Raw genomic sequence first — 17,050 nt, 5'->3', positions numbered from 1 at the left:
TGAGACAGCTTTAGAACCAATCTCTTAACAGGAGCCATTATGGCCTTTAATATAATTGACTAGTACTGTCATTATATTAAAGCTGTAAAGTTAACTTCTGTTTTCCTCCTGATTGGATGTTGTTAGGAAGTGAAGTGTCAGAGGTGGGTTTGTAACCTGGGGATGCAGATTTGTTGGGGAATAACCTGGAAACTGGTGTTAGACATAGGTTTTATTGGGGGGGGGGAGGTAAACTGGAAACTGTTACTGGGTACTGATCTGTTAGTTAAACTGAGTTCAACCTTAGGCCAGGTTCTCTAAGATGGAGTCTGAACCCAAAAGATTTATTCTCTCACCCCGTCTCCTCTCCACAAATGTTCTGCTCAGCAGGACTTATTTGTCCTATGTCACAAGCTCTCCGGGATTTGTTCTCTGTTGTGTAAAAAAGTTCCTTTGCTTTTGAACTTTTCGTCCAATTTATAGAAAATACTTTTATTTGGGGCCAGAGTTCTGGAGACCTCAGTCCCGGGAGTGAGGGGATGAAGCCCAGGACGTCTTTGGCAGAGGGAACAAGAGGCAGAGTTCTCATCACGGTGGACCAGGAAGCAGAGGTGGCCAATGGAGCTGGGGGCCAGGCTGTCACCAGAGGCACACTTCCCTACCTGCTTTTACCACCCAGCCCCCATCATAGCCCCGAAAAGGAACACGGGCAGCTAGGGCACAAGCTCAAGACATGAGTCTATAGGGCACAGCTATCATTTTATTTTATTTTATTTTATTTTATTTTATTTTATTTTATTTTATTTTATTTTATTTTATTTTATTCTTGAGTGTATAATATAATCACACCATTTTCTACTTCCCTTTCCTCCCTTCAAACTTTCTCATATGCCTCTCTTTGCTTGCTTTCAAATTTATGGTCTCCTTTTTTATTAATTACTATTTTATATATGTATGTTCTCTCTCATATATACATACATACATACAAACATACATACAAACATACACACACACACCACATGCTGAACCAAAAAGGAATAAAGGCAGGAAGGAAAAATATATACATATGAAACCTTAAAAATAACCTGTACCTGTGTAATGTTACTGGTATGTATGTTTTCAGGCCTGACCAAGTGGTGTTGGATAACAGATTGATGTGTTGTTCTTCTCTGGGGAAGACTGTTTTTCCCTCTCTTGGCATTCGCTGGTTACCTGTAGTTCTTTGTGTAGGCTCAGGCATTTATTATCCAAAGAGAAACACTTCCTTACTTGCCCTAAAAAGAGAACAACTATATCTAAGAGTAGGGTGAAGGGCGGTCACTTAGGAACCCAGCATGGAAGTCTCTCTTCTGCTTCCTCCACCTGTCATAGCCAAGTTCCTTCTTAGGTTTGTCCAGAGTCCATGGTTGTACAGGTTATCTTCTCCTGGAAGATGGTTGGGGAAATATAGCCCTGTCATCCTCCTGGACTGAACTGACTCACCAAGTTGTATCACTCATTTCTCGTGATTTCAGTGTGTTCTCTTTACATAAGCCCATCACAGCCACTACCCAGCAACAGCGTGCCTGGTGCCCATCTGCTCTCTTCATGGGGCAGCCATTACCACAGTGGAAGGTGTGGGGAGCATCAAAAAGAGGATCCACCCAGTGCAGGTAAGACCCCGGTGTGATGGGGACCGATGCTGGTACAGGCTTGGCCCATAGGTCGTTCACCTGAGGTCGCCAGCTTGAAAGCCTTCACACTTTTACATTCTAGTGTCATAAGCATCCATGCTTCATAGTCATGAATCTTCTTCAGAGATGTCATCAAGAGGCTGTTGTTGACTGTAAGATATCGTATGTAACCCAAGAGATCTTCATTCTTGCCGGTAACTCAAAGACAAGTGCTGTCTGGCTTAAGAAGAAAATGAAGTAGAAAACCGAAGCCTATAGGAATAGACTTCTTCATTTCTCACTAGTGCAAAGCATGGGATGCTGATGAGAGTTCAGACGTGTGTGTGAGGACTCCAGCAGCATCTCCCGAATGCCTGCTCCAGTTCAAATGCCAGAGAGTGACTGCTCAGGATTAGAAGGCTTGTCAAGGAAGGGGCGGCTTTATTTCTTATACTTGAGCAGGAAAGTCTGCCTGGAGAGTTTTAAGGGCAGAGTGTAGACAGAAAAATGAAGAGTCTGCCTTAGGACGCCTCCCTTGAAAAGTTACAGCTGGAGCACAAAGACTTCCCTTGACTGCTCGCACCCTGACAGACACATGGTCGAATCGTTCAGCCGTGAGCTCGGAACAGCCATGTTCTGTAGACAGTACCCAGTACTCACCGCTCATCACTTCATAGACAGGCTTCCTTCTGTGTGGAGTAGGTTTAACTTTCTGGGATCTTGATGGGATGAAAGCCATATTTGTTTAGTGATTGCCCCAGAGCAGGCTTGGCCTGGGTTACAAAAGCCTCTTTTAAACGTGCAGCGGTTCTGTCCATTGTCTTTAAACATATTCACAGCCGAATTAAACTAGATGCATTTAAAATGCCTTGGTTTGAATACATTATATTTGCAATAGTAGCAAAGGTATTTGTACAATGAAAATTGGAAAGGAAAATGCTTAGGTCTGTTTGTCTGTCTCCCCAAGAAAATGCGCAGGTGTGTCTCCCCAGGAAAGTCAAGTGTTAAACACACCAGCAGGTTCTACAGCCGAGACTACATGTCGCAGCTGATGCATGCATGCAATGAATCCAGCACAGCCATATTGTCCCCAGCACTAGAACACTATCTGGCCTCTCTCTGGAACCACATCCAGGCTATTCTATTTGGCTTTCATTATGGGAGCCATGAAGTTTGGGGGACAATGTTCATCTGAGAACACTAGTCACTGAGTGTCAGGTGACAGACAGGCCGGGCGGCAGTCCTGACTCCATGTGCAGATCCCTGGCTTAGGGTTTTTACACTGACCAAGTAAATTGCCTTTTCCCCACTGTTTTCACTGTGTAAGATGGATGTGCATGATTTGGAAATGTGACTAGCCCAACAACATGAAATAGACGTTCATTTTTTAAACAAACATACATGGCTTGAGGATAACTCCAGGTCATTTTCTTTCTCGAACTATACTTTCTGTTTCAAAGATAGAGACCCTATAGAGAAGGAAGGGTCTTGAGTAACACCTGATACATACAGACCCCCCTTTTTAATAGATATATTCTTTATTTACATTTCAAATGTTGTCCCCTTTCCTGGTTGCCCACCCCCAAAATCCCCTAACCTATCTCCCCTCCCCCCCATTCCCCAATCAACCTACTCCTGTTTCCCTATGCTGGTATTCCCCTAAACTGCAACATCGAGCCCTCCCAGGACCAAGGGTCTCTCCTCCCTACATGCACCCAACATCAAGAAATTACTCCTCTTCCTCCAGGGTCAAGTGTTTCCCTGTAGTTATTTTCAGCAAGCTTGGTCTGTACTCTACACTGCTGGCTAGTGTGCACGGCACGAAGGCCGGAGGGCTACTGCACTGATGGTGTGCCTTTCTCTCCCAGGAACGGCTTGCCAAGTGTCATGGCACCCAGTGTGGCTTCTGCAGCCCCGGAATGGTGATGTCCATCTACACACTGCTTAGGAACCATCCGGAGCCGACACCTGACCAGATCACTGAGGCTCTTGGAGGTAAGGCTTTGGCAAGCAATGCTTAGGGAACTAAAGATGGATGTCCCTGTGTTGTGGAATATAGTACTGCTAGGGGTGCCTGATGGACCCATGTGCCTGAGAAACCACACCATGCAACAGATCTAGGATAAGCTGGGGGAAGGGAGGAAGTGTAGTAGGCAGGCAGGCAGACAGGAACAAGACGTGAGGGCGTGCTCTCCTCAGCACTGAGGGGAGAGAGAACAGGCAGACACTAGGCACCAGGCAGATAAACTCACACTGCACAGATAGCGTCAAGAGTGTATTTGGTGCAATTATCCTGGGAACTTTTTACATATTTCAGTACATATGTATCCTCCTGACTATATATTATTATAAAATGTAGCCACGCCAATTTTTTAAGTATTTTCTGTTATGTAAAAGTTTCATGTTCATACAATGTGTACTGATCATATCCACCCACCCTTATTTCCCTTCTGCTCCCTCCAGTGCCCTTGCCCCCGTCCTAACTTTATGACCTCCTTTTATTTTTGCAAATAGCCTTCCAAATCCACTCGTGTCAGATGTGCACAGGGGTGGGGCCGTTCAGGGAGGCAGGAACAGCCTACCAGCGGTCATGTCCTCCTTTGGGTCTCTTTTCTAGCACTGTAAACTTAAGGATGATTATTCAGCCCAAACCAAACACCCTGATCCCGGCAAGCACTAGATGTCAACTAGATTGCTTTCTGTCTCTTTATGAAGGAAGGCATCTCTGCCACCCAAGCTTTCTCACCTGTGCCCGCTGTGTTCTTAACACTTTGTTTGGTTCCACGATAATAAAATTCTGACTTTACATCCTTTCTGGTTTTCTTTCCCTCTTGCCAAAAAGAACCATCATAGAGTGTCCAGCCCTTCTTGTGTAAGTTTGCAGCTTCTTCCTGGGCTAGTCCCTGTTCTGTGATCGGGAAGGCACTCACACAGAACCTACACTCCACGTGGTGTTCTGCTGGGTGTTTAAGCCTGCCCAGTCCACACACACATTGCTACAACATGTAAAACTGTAGTGAAACCTAACAACTTGAAGTGTACTTCTGAGTATAAAATTAATGTTCTATTGTGAAGATGCCCCCCAACAATTACAAGTCAAGGAAAAATTCATGCATAACTCTCCCATTAACAGACAACCACTGTCAAAATATCTGTGTTTTGTCCATCTTTTAGGCACAGATACTGATACTGTTTGTTTAGTTTCAGTACTTACATCTGTTTTATGTGTGATTATCTACATATGATTTCAACAGTGTGAGAATCTCCCTGTGTTATGAAGACATCTTCATAACTACCATTCAAACTGGTTATAAAATTTGCATAATACATTTTCAAAATTTTGAGACAGGATCTCATTATATAGCCTCTGTCTGGCCTGAACCTCCCTGTACAGACCAGGCTGGCCTGGAATCCAGACCTGTCTCCTCTGCGTCCTGAGTGCTGCGGTCAGAGGCAGGCACCGCCATGCTGGATGCCTGTGCTTTTCTAAGGACGGTGGCTTCCCTCATACTTCACCTGTTTTGGGGAATGTGGACTGATTGAACAATATCAGCTACTTCCCAAATGCAGTCTGTGATTACCCAGTGGGTGCAAGAACATCCAAAGCAATCTCCCTTCTCCGAGAACTTACAATCCAACCAGTACACTAAGGTAGATTCCTTAGTGACCCAGTACACCTATTACGGGATCCAGGCAATCGGTGGAACAGTTCTGCCTCTAGTATTCCGTAGGAGACAAGAGCTGGGACCCTGGAGTGCTGTCCCTGTGTTTATAAGCCTTCTATTACAGTGACACATTATTCGAGATAATTAACTTAGGAAGAGAAATGGTTTGTTGACTTGTGATCTACCGACTCCATTGCTCTGGGTCTGTAGTGAGGCTTCTAATCAGCATGGAAGGAAAGGCTGCTCACGGCAGGCTGTGCCGAAGTCAGGAGGATAATGGGTATTCTGTTTAGGGTCTAGGCCTGAGATGAGGCTGGAAGAGCCTGTTGGGAAATGTGAAGGTTTCCTTACTGTTTCAGGAAGAATAATTATAATCACACAACCTGTTATTTGAAGAATATCTCCAAGGGAAGTGTTTTTTCAAAGCATCTTGCCGAGTTTCAGACCAAAGAAAAACTTGTTTACTTTCCTAAAAACGTTTCGTATACATCTGTCGTCTATCTCTATTTGAGACCTTAAGACCTGATTCCTTGTTAACCAGGCAATTTGTGCCGATGCACTGGATATCGACCGATCGTAGAAAGTGGGAAAACATTCTCTCCGGTAAGTTAAAAAATGTCGGTTGACATTCTGTTGGCTTAATGTGTGCATGCACTTTGACATGAAATAACCTATTTTATTCACTTTCTCTGAAAGAGCCCCATGTCACCCTTTGTAATCCCTGGAGGTCACTAGATGCCTAGTGTGTGTATTCACTCTTCCCAGGTTTGATGCTGTCACCCCCCTCCCCCATGCCTGCCAACCCCTTCTTTTTCTACAAGTCTCCTCACATCTTTTTCCTACCTCCCTGCCACCTATGCCCCTGCCTCTCCCTGCATTTTAACTAGGGTTGCTTACATGGGTTATTGAGTCAGAGCTTGCCAGTGGCTATGCCACTGAGGAAAATGGCTGCCTCTCCAGCTCCTTGGGAAGGGTGGGGCGTGCTGAGTCCACACCTCACCCACCATGCTGTGCTGCTTTTGTGCAGGCAGCCACTATGAGTTCATAAGTATAATAGCTCACTGCTGTGTTTTTTTAAGTAAACCCTTAGCATGCCTTATTTATTTCTTCAAATCTGATACTTTCCTGAGATTTATAACATTTATTCCACTGCTCCCAGAAACGAATACTCTATTGAAGAAAATGGAATGTGGAGGCAATGAAAGCAGCCAGTTTTGTGGCACAGAACTGAGGCTGAGGGGGAGAATCTCAAGTGCAGGACACACTGGAGCACAGAGAGAGTTCACGAGAAGCCTGGACCTCTTGGTGAGGCAGGCGTTGTCTCAAGTCACAAGGCAGACAGACTGGGATGTACCCAGAGATAGGGCACTTAACTAGCACACATGAGGCCCACAATTCAACCCCCAGTACAGGAAAGAAACGGCCAAGGGGAGAGAAGACAGGTATTAAACACTAAATATATCTAATAGGCATGCATACTGAAGAAACACAGACTGAAGGGAATTGAGGGGAGGATAGAAAAGACAGAGAAATCAGAATGTTTTGATAAGGAGGCTTGATCTATATCATAAAGAAGTTGCAGAATTAAAGACGTGGATTGCTGGAGAAAGAGTGACAGAAAAGTTACAAGGAAGAGAATTGGTTAAAATAGAAAAGATGTCCAATGTCCAAGGTTCGAGTTTGGACTTAAAGCTGACAGCCAACACCTAGACACTGCTCCTGGGCAGGAGTAACAGGCACAGAGTTTCACAGGGAAGGTCTCAGCACCCGCCTGTGAGAAGGTTGAGCCTGTGGAGGGCACAGCGGGGTGGAGGACTGAAAGCTTGAGCCACTACAGAGGGAATCTCCACAAAGGTCAGGGTGACAAAGTGGGGACAGAAAGGCTGCTTCCAAGGAACAGGCCAGTCACAACCAGATATAACTAACAGGCAGCAAGGACTGAGGTAAGCCAAGACCCCAAGTCACTTTCAAAGCTAAGAACAGAGGAGCCACAGAGACCAGAGAAAGCAGGAGACTGAAATCGGTGGATACTGACGCAGTCTTGAAGTACATGGTTTTCAGGAGTCACTTTTCATGATATAAATTATGTTTGTATCATTTTTGTTGCCTGAGAATAATTCAAAATATACCAATTCATTTCAAATATTATAGGTTTTTGAGGAGCCAAGGTGTAGATCAGTTGGCAGAGGGCTTGCCCAGCACACAGGAAGCCTTAGCACCACATAAACTAGGTACGACATTATATGCGTGTGACCCAAACATTCGAGCGGTAGAAGCAGGAGGATCATCCTTGGCTACATAGCCAATTCTGGTCATTCTGAGATACCTGAGACTATCTAAAAATAAAAAATAAAACAACATTGGAAACATATTTTATGCTACTACTAAAATTTTTGGGGAAATTTTAATTCCTAAGATACTCTTTATGGTAACCCACAGACATAGCACCTTCTTCACATTGTCCAGCCTAAAACTATAATGTCTTCTTTGTGATAAAAATCTATGTAAAATGTAGATTAAAAAAATAAAAAGAACTAGTACCTTTCCAGTGCACAGTTCACAGTACCCGAGCCCCTACTTAATTCTGTAGAAATGGTCTTGGAGTTCAAAATATTGGCTCTCACTTTCCCAGCAGGTCTGCGTGCCAGTCACTGTGTGAGATTTTTTTTCTCATCATTAAGTATAACAAAACCATTTGAGACGGGCTTTATTATCCCAATTTAACACACCAGCCTGGCTCCTGCTAAACCAGGAAATAGACTCTTGATTTTAAATATGATATTCATTGCCTCCAAATTACCACACACCCTTTGGCATCATTTACACAGTGACAAGAGAAGATGAGAACAGTAAATGAAACTTGGTATTGAGGTACACATGTGCAAGGCTAAAGCAGGAGGATTACCAGAAGTCTAAGACCAGCCTAGGTTATAAAGTGAGCTACTTCCAGATCAGCCTAGGCTACAGTGTGAGACCTTGTCTCACTAAAGCCTCAGAAAAAAACAGAAAAAAAAAAAAAGGGAGAGTAACAGGGAGAGGAAGAAGAGTAGGCAGAATTGGGGAGGAGGAAAAAGAATTGATATTGGCAATTACTGACAAATTCAGCCCAAAGGTTACCTTTTGGTTCCACATGAAATGTCCTGAAACTTAAAATTAAACAATTAGCCATTTGAACCCTCCAAATAATTCATGATGATTTCAATAATATGCAAATAATCCCAAAGTTTTATTTCATGTTTATTTTCATATAGAAAACTTTTAAAAGTATCTTGACTTCTCAAGACTTCAATCACTGTGAAGAGAAAGGCCACCTGCTTGGGTTGACCACCACAGCCCTCTCCTCTGTGTTTCTCGGTTCCGTAGGAAGCCCCAGTAGCTGATCCCATGGACTCTTAACGCCTTTTGTCTTCCCTGAAGCCCAGAGTGACAGTGTGCAAGTCCCCACCGTCGCATGCTCCCTTTACTTTTCTCTAATTGTTTAACAGCAGGATAGCGTCTCACCTGAGCTCCCATACTCATGCAGAGGTTTAAGCATTTTTCTTGTTCGTGGTGCTGAGGTTGCAGCCAAGGGTCTTACCCATGTCAGCTTGCCCACTGAGCTACAGACATCCCCACCCCCTCTTTTTTGTTTTTGTTTGTTTTGATTTGTTTGGATTTTTGAGCGAGAGTTTTGCAGGCTGGCATCAAACTTGCTATGTATCTAAGGATGGCCTTAAACTCCTAACCCTCCTCCCTCTACCTCCCAAGAGCTGGGACTGCAAGCTTGTGTCTGCCATTTCCAAGTCTTGTTACCTATGTTTTCCTGGGAATTTGACAATCAGTAACAAGATGAGACACAAATGTTTCAGGGACCTCTTTCCAGTCAGACAAAAAGTGAGAAATGAGGAATCAGGAGATAAACTTTTCATTCCCTTGGGGGTGGTGTACAGAAATGAGGGCCAGGGTCAGGATGTTCAGAAAACTAACCACAAAGTTGACTTAAACTGTGTTACCTCCCAAGAAATCTACTGTTTGCCAAATGAAGGGATCTGGAAAATGCTGCATGGATTCAGATGAGAGGTGTTTTGAGAGCAGAGAGGAAAAGGTAAGTCCCTGCTTTTCCTACTTTAATTGGGATCGATTCAAAGAACATGAATGAAAATCCAAATGTATCTACTCTTGACAGTCACTAAAAGGCAAAACTAAGTGAAATTTGTGTCATTCAAAGTCTCATTTGGGAGTGCAGTGCTGGATCTCTTCTCTTTACTCAGTCTGGTCTTAGGCCCAGAGGATGGTGAAGACTCATGCAGAGTAGGTCTCTCTGTCCCAGTTAACCCAGTCTAGACTCTCCCTCACAGACAGACCTAAAGGCTTTCTCCTAGAGGAATCTAGAGCCTTTAGAGTTGACAATCAATATTAATCACCTCCGACACCTTTGTGTTCATAAAAATAAGCACCCACAATAATACAGGCGAGCCAGTGCGCGAGGCTCAGGCCTCAGAGTGTGCCATGCAGCCCTGTGCCCCCTCATCTCACTTTGGGTCAGAGTGTCAAGAGGAGTGCCACACCTGAATATCACGCCGAGTCTCTCAGTAACTCTGAGGCTCCATTTGTGTTCTGCTGTGTTTTCTCGAGATGTGTACTAAACTGTATAATGAAGATGAGTTCCAGCCTTTCGACCCATCCCAGGAACCTATATTTCCTCCTGAACTGATCGTAAGTTGTTTTGCTCGTGTTGTTTCTGTGATACAATGTAGTGCATGCCCTTTTGTATGCTCCAGAGAGCCAGCAAGCTCTAGTAGTTAAGAGATGGGGGTGTGTCCACCATGGTGGAGTCATTCTCAGGAACTTGTTCAGTTCTTCCAATAGATAATCAAAGCAGGAGGGTAGCGCTGCCAGGACTGTGGGGTCTCAGACTGAATCCTTGCAGCTCGGGATCCTCAGGTCACACAAGTGCTCCTGGGTTATCTTAAAGGCCATTTGTCAAACAGTAAAGTGACAGTAAAATGAATCATAGGACAATGGAATTGTGCTGCTCGCACAGCTAACCACTGGCTCAATGTGGTAAAGAAAAAACGAAAAAGGGAAATAACATAGGTCGCATTCTGGTATGCCAGCACTCCTGCCCTGGACTCTGTATGTGGACTCTGCCCTGGAGAGAACACGGTAGGTGAGAGAATCCCCTGATTCTCAGAAGCCAGTGCCTCAGAGTGTGAGAATTTGGCTATGTGTCTGTATTTCAAAGTCGTATACCTAATATGTATACTAGATAGATATATTCAAGGTTGTAAAACATCAATTTTATACACACACACATACACACACATACATACATACATATATATATATACACACACATACATGGAGACACATAACACATAGAGAGACATAGAACATGCAGAGACACAGCACACAAAGACACACAAGACACACAGAGACATACAGCACACAGCACAAAACACATACATGCACACCAATGACCAAATAACACATGAGGTTTTTTAATTTTTAAGGGAATAGTCTTCAGTGACAATTTTTCATTAAATCAGTGTTCATTCATCAAAGAGATGAGTCTCTTTGGGTCACAGTTAACAGAATCTCTTGTCCATTGCTCATTGTTTTACTGAAGGCCCAGGAGGCAGAGGGCAGAAAATGGTCTTAACTGCAGTTTTCTCCAGAACTGACAAGAAAAGTATTCTCAGCTTCTCTCCAACTGGCCTGTAGCAATGATGCCATTTATAGATAGAAAATCTAGGACATGTGCACGTGTAGATTTAGTGGTGAGGTAAGTTCTCAGAGCCAAGTCTCCTGGGAACCCAGTTCCTCCTCAGAGGCCGGTTCCTGTGCAATTCTAATTCTCCAGTGCTGGAGAAGAACTACAATAGACCAAGACTCTTCTGCTATCCCACGTGCCTCTACAGATACTCGCTTCACAAGCATAGACAGTGTCCTATGGATCCCTAGCAGAATGTGATCTCCTCGACTTGGTAGTTTCAGCCCAGCCGTTCCTGATCCCTAGAAGTTAGGTCTCCTGGGAACTCTAGAGTGGCCAGTAGACCATGAGGATGCCGGAAGGCACAGTGGCTTTGCTTCTCTGCAGAGAATGGCAGAGGACCCAAACAAGAGAAGGCTGACATTCCGAGGCGAGAGGACCACCTGGATCATGCCTGTGACCTTGAGTGACCTCCTGGAACTGAAAGCCAGCTACCCCGAAGCCCCACTTGTCATGGGGAACACCGCAGTGGGTATGTGTTGTCTCAGATGTGTTTTAGTTTAGACCCATTAACTTAAGCATCCGAGCTCCTCCTTAAACTCTTGATGGGCACAGCTCATCTCTGTCCATGGGACTTACGGTCCTTTACAGTGATCTCTTTTTTTCCTTTTGCAAATAAATTTTATACATCATCTGTTTTATGCTATCTTACCAGTAACCCATTGTTCTCCATTTCTAATTGCTTCCTGTTTTCTCCTTAAGGACCTGGTATTAAATTTAATGGTGAATTCCATCCGGTTTTTATATCTCCGCGTGGGCTTCCAGAACTAAGTCTTGTGAACACCGCAGATAATGGTAAGCATCTTGTGCTTCAAATAAGGCACCAACCTTGGCTCAGTGGGGAGCTAATAATAATAATGACATGTCACAGGGTATCTGACCTCATTTGTTCATTCAAAGCTGCTTACTGGTCACTTACTATGTATTCTCTATAAGCATCTTCAGAATGTCTCACTCAGCTGGGTCACTGAGAGTCACATTGTCATCAAAGCCATAGCAAGAAGATACCCAAGAGCCAAAGAGCTCAGCCACATCCAGAAAAATTGGTCAAATATTTTCTTTCTTTAGGAGCATCACATACACATACATACTAATGTGTGTACACACACTAATTCACGTGCATACACACACACACACACACATGCACACATGCACTCACACACACAATTTTGGCCACGAAATTGAAAATGCAACTGTGAGCAACTTTTATTTTTTCCTTTCATTCTTTTCATGAGTTGCCAAGTGTGTTCACACGTCCTGTCTCTTTGGTCTTTATGACAACCCTAGAAAACAGACCTAGGTCATACCTAGGAGTCTCCAAAATCCTATGGAAGATTCAGGATCAAAGGGCCTAAATCCCCAAGCCTCCCAAGTCAGGGACAGAGCCTCTGTCTGTTGTGCTTACAATGTACAAACAAGGCTCTCTGAGTCATCCCACCACCAACACCTAAACAACACATTTCAATAGATAATCAATAGGTGATAGGAGCTAAAAACACTAACCCTGGGTAGATAAAAATGCCAGCATGGAAAAGAAGCCAACTGGGCCTCTTCTTGCCATTCCTCGGACACGCCGTCCTTACGTCGACTGGCCCATTCACTTTCTTCAGATACAGATATAGGAGAAGATGCAAAAGGGAGACTACCTAGGCATGTGGGTGAGAAGAGGTTGCTGGTAGGGAGGATGTAGTGATGAGGAGGCAGAGCCGGTGGAGCTATATCTGCTGCTCCAACTTTTCTTCATTGCCGCCCCTCCCAGGAGCAGCAAGCCCTTCTCCCTTATCACCCTTAGGGTGGAACATTAACACCATAGATAGTTACACATTTTTTATGCCCAGTGTGTGAATGTACTTGGTGCATGGTGGGATTTTTTTAGTCACTTCCTTGTGGATCCTATTGGCCCTGGTAAGGCAACACTACTGAGATCATGCCCGTTAGCACACCAGTGGATAAAACTAGGTGTCCACTCCTGTTCTCCTTTTAAAGGGCGAGGGGCAAAGGGAATAGATGGCTGAGACAGAAGAGCCAGTGGACCATGGAAATCTTGCTAGTTTAATGATCTTCAAAAAGAGACTTGAAGTCCTAATGTCCTGGCACACCCTATAATCGAGTATCCACGAGACTGAAGCAAGAAGGACCCTAGGTTCCAGGCCAGCCTGGGCTCTGTAGTGTAACAGAACTGACTCAGAAAAAAAAAGTGGGGGATTTAGAATTTCTGTAGTTGGTCATTTCCTCAGAGAAAGCAAATGAGGTATTGAATTTTGATTATCTGTGGTTAATGTGTACTAAAATGCAAGGCAAGCATGACTATCTACAACTGAAGAAAAGGATTCGGTACTTAATGTTTGAGGATTGTTTGGGGTTTTCATCGCTACGATAAAACACCGGAGAGGAGTGCATTAAAAGGAGGAAAGGTTTATGCCGGATCCTTGTTTCAAGGGTTTCGTCCCGTCACGGCAGAGCAGGCGTGGCTGAGCAGAGCAGCTACATCATAGTCCTTAGGGAGCAGGCAGAGAAAGCATTCCTGCGAGATAACTATCCTTTTGTATTAGTTACTTGTTCACTGCTGGGGCAAAATACCCAAGAGAAAGCTAGCTTACTGGGGGAGGGGGGAAGATTTATTTTGGATCTCTCGTCAAGGGTATAATCATGTAACAGGAAAATCAAGAGAACAGATGCTGGAGGCAGCTGTCACATGGTGTCCCCAGTCAGGGAGCAGAAAGTGTCAAATACTCCATACTCTCTTTTTTATGTTTTTTAGTGTTAAACCCATATTCTTCTTTCCTCCATGTGGGTCCCCACATTATAAGACAGCACTGCCCTCACTGAGGGAGGTGCCCCTGTTAGTTAATCTCTGGAAACATCTTCAGATACACAATCCAGTTGCCTGTAAATGTTAACCATCACAGATAGGCAAATTGTCAGAAGAATAATTATCATCAGTTGTTGTCGTCCTAACAAAATAAATGAGTAGCTCTGTTTAGTTTCCATGTGCTCTCGGCTCACAGACTCGCTGTGCACTGACGTTCTGTCCTTCTGCTTTCAGGGGTGACAATCAGAGCAGGACAGAGCCTGGCACAGTTTAATGATACCTTGGATTTTCTGGTATCGGAGCAACCAAAGGAGAAGACCAAAACCTATCAAGCCCTCCTGAAACATCTGAGGACACTTGCAGGGCCCCAGATTAGGAATATGGCTGTATGTTCTATAAAATAATCCACAGTGTATCTGTCTGTGTGTGTGTGTGTGTGTGTGTGTGTGAGTGTGTGTGTGTGTGAGTGTGTGTGTGACTGTGCGTGTGACTGTGTGTGTATCTATGTGTGTGAGTGTGTGTGTGTGTGAGAGTGTGCATGTGAGTGTGTATGTATGTACGTGTGTGAGTGTGTGTGTGAGTGTGCGTGTGAGTGTGTGTGAGTGTGTATGTGAGTGTGCATGTGAGTGTGTGTATGTATGTGTGTGTGAGTGTGTGAGTGTGTGTGTGAAATGATATAACAAATTATTATATAGACAAATTCTTGTCCCAGTCACCTATGTATTATAGGATCCTAGGGAAGCCACTTAAACTCCTTAAACTGTGGTCACTTGAGTTTGGAAACTAAAAACCAACCAAATGGAATTGAGTCTAGGGTGACATCCAGCTTAGACTATCTGTGAGACATGTCTTATCTAGGGTACAGCTAATAAGACCCCACCTTCCCCAAAGCTCTTCTGATTGGTTCCCTTCTTAGACCTTTGGTCTGCTGTGCATTTCTGATCCATATCGCACATCCTTGGACCCCAAGTCATCTAGCTGTCCTACTTGCTGGGTTTTTCCCATCACGTATGATTTTTAGGTTGATTGGCTGAAGCCACTCCTCATTGCATGCATCAGGACATGAGGAGGCAGATACAGTCTGTCATGATTGTCTCCCACCTTCTGCTGATCCATCCGCACATCAGCCACATATTCTAACATCTGTATTTTGTGTTCATTTCCTAAGTGACATTGCTCATCTCAATGAACCCGTTCCCATAAGTCCCCTACAGATCCCTGTCCAAGCCTGTGCTAAGCACACTTTGCTGAAGGCTTAAAGCCACAGAGAAGCATCGGGTTTCTTGGCCCCATAGCTGGGGTCTGTTTACTGGGGCTCTCCATCTTCCCCTTTCTTTCCCGTGGCCACACCCTCACGTTTACCCTTAACCTGCTGACATCACTCCCTAAATTCCCACTCACGTCTCTTACTTGGCTTCATGAAGGAATGCTTCTAAACAGGCACAAATGTGGGTTAAGACCTTTTCTCCAATAAGCTATTTCTCCTCACTGCCCACAGGTACCTCCTCAGCCTGCAGCATTGAGGTGGGTCAGCACAGCATGGTGGCAGAATTATTTAGCAGCTTCCAAACTCTCCCAGATCTTTCTGTGGAGCAAAAAGGAAAATTAAAACCATACACACTATCTCTGTGTACATGATTCCTTACCTATCAGATAACTGAATGGAACTTTTTTATGTCATCTTTTTATTAGACTTTAGGGGGACATGTTGTGAGCCGCCCTAATTTTTCTGACCTCAACCCCATTTTGGCAGCTGGAAAAACTATCATCAATGTGGCATCTAAAGGTAAGAGGTCAAGCTTTGGGCATTTGATTTGACACTTACCTTTTTATTTACATAGACCCTGCTGTGTATAATGAACTAGGGACTCAAGAATATCTTGCTTGGACCTGTGAACCTCAAACATCACCTCAAACCTGAGGCAGAAGCTGTGATCTACCTGTCTTCCAGAAGATCTGTGCTTATAGGCTGGACTTAATGTCTCTGATACTTTTCTAGATATTTGACCCATTTATAAGCAGTCCAAATTATAGAGTCAAAGAAATTTGAGAAAAGGATCCGAGCCACTGTGGTGGCTCAGTGGGTTAAGCAGTTGGGCCAAACCTGGCAACCTGAATTTGATCCCTGGGACCCACATGGCAGAAGGAGAAAACTGAGTCCTACATGCTGTCCTCTGATGGCCACATGAGAACCACAGCACATGCTCATATCTATGAATCTAATCAATTCATCTGATCAATGAATCAATGAATGAGAGAAAAGAATCAGAGGCTTCCCGGGGGCTTGTCGCATGTTCTTGTCATAAGTTTACGGTATATTTCTTTCCCTGACTTTGAATGGGAGGCAGTTTTTATACACTCCTCATGGCTCCTCTTTTTATTCCAATATGAGCTTTGTGGAAGAAGACTAAACAGGGAATAAAAGTGAATTGGCATTATTCATAGTGCTGCTAATGTAGAATCTTGTCCTTTCTATCAACATTACATTTTAAAAACTGACTCCAATGATTCTAACTCTCTAAGAGAAAGCACACATGCTTCTAATTTTAATCAAAGAAAAGTGGAAAGAACTGAATGGACGCTCAGTAATAAAAAGCTTGGTGCATCAGGACACAAGTTCAATCCCCAGAACCAAAGAGGGGGAAAGGCCAAGCATGGGGCCTCTCTTGTCATCCCAGAAGCTGGGAGGGACAGCAAGAAGACCACTAGCCAGTCAGCCTCCTAAAAGGTCATGTTCAAGGCTGAGCGAGAGACCTGTCCCGAAAGAAACCAAGGCAAGCAGAGCCCAAGGAACAACATCCAAGGCTGATATCTGGGGGCGGGGGGGGGGGGGGGCGTGTCACATTCTGGTAACACACACACACACACTGTGCCATTTTGGAAAAGTAATTTAACTTCCTGGCATCTCTCTTTTCTTGTTTGGGAAATGTTATACATTGTAGCAGGTTGTTTCCCCTCCCCCCATTACTTTAAAATCTGTTAGGTCCCCTGTTTGTGCATGAATGCAATGAGCTGTGGGACTTTAAGTTCACGTGGTGCAACCCTGTCATTCTGAAGCCTGGACCCCAAAGTTTCCATGACCTGCCTCCTGGCAGCCCAGGCTTGGGGCTGGAACTCAGTCCCCTGGGCTCTGGCTCCCAGCCCACATCAGTTCATTCCAGCTAGTCCCTGTTTGACAAGCAAGTCTTAA

General features: G+C 44.3%; 1 protein-coding gene across 1 annotated transcript in view; it reads left to right on the top strand.

Moving 5' to 3' along the window:
• LOC127692162 (aldehyde oxidase 4) overlaps positions 1–17,050 on the top strand; it is a 65,396-nt gene that overhangs the window by 12,858 nt on the left and 35,488 nt on the right. Inside the window, exons 4-12 of the mRNA XM_052192230.1 lie at positions 1,523–1,631; positions 3,500–3,626; positions 5,838–5,899; positions 9,297–9,380; positions 9,911–9,991; positions 11,376–11,520; positions 11,751–11,843; positions 14,095–14,246; positions 15,553–15,646. Of these exons, the coding sequence (XP_052048190.1) occupies positions 1,523–1,631; positions 3,500–3,626; positions 5,838–5,899; positions 9,297–9,380; positions 9,911–9,991; positions 11,376–11,520; positions 11,751–11,843; positions 14,095–14,246; positions 15,553–15,646 (947 nt within the window). The remainder of the gene's footprint in view (positions 1–1,522; positions 1,632–3,499; positions 3,627–5,837; positions 5,900–9,296; positions 9,381–9,910; positions 9,992–11,375; positions 11,521–11,750; positions 11,844–14,094; positions 14,247–15,552; positions 15,647–17,050) is intronic.

The sequence above is a fragment of the Apodemus sylvaticus genome, chromosome 9, assembly GCF_947179515.1.
Source record: "Apodemus sylvaticus chromosome 9, mApoSyl1.1, whole genome shotgun sequence".
NCBI classification, from domain to species: Eukaryota; Metazoa; Chordata; class Mammalia; order Rodentia; family Muridae; genus Apodemus; species Apodemus sylvaticus.
The sequence above is the reverse complement of the archived record's forward strand: the minus strand, read 5'-3'. Positions and strand labels throughout refer to the sequence as shown.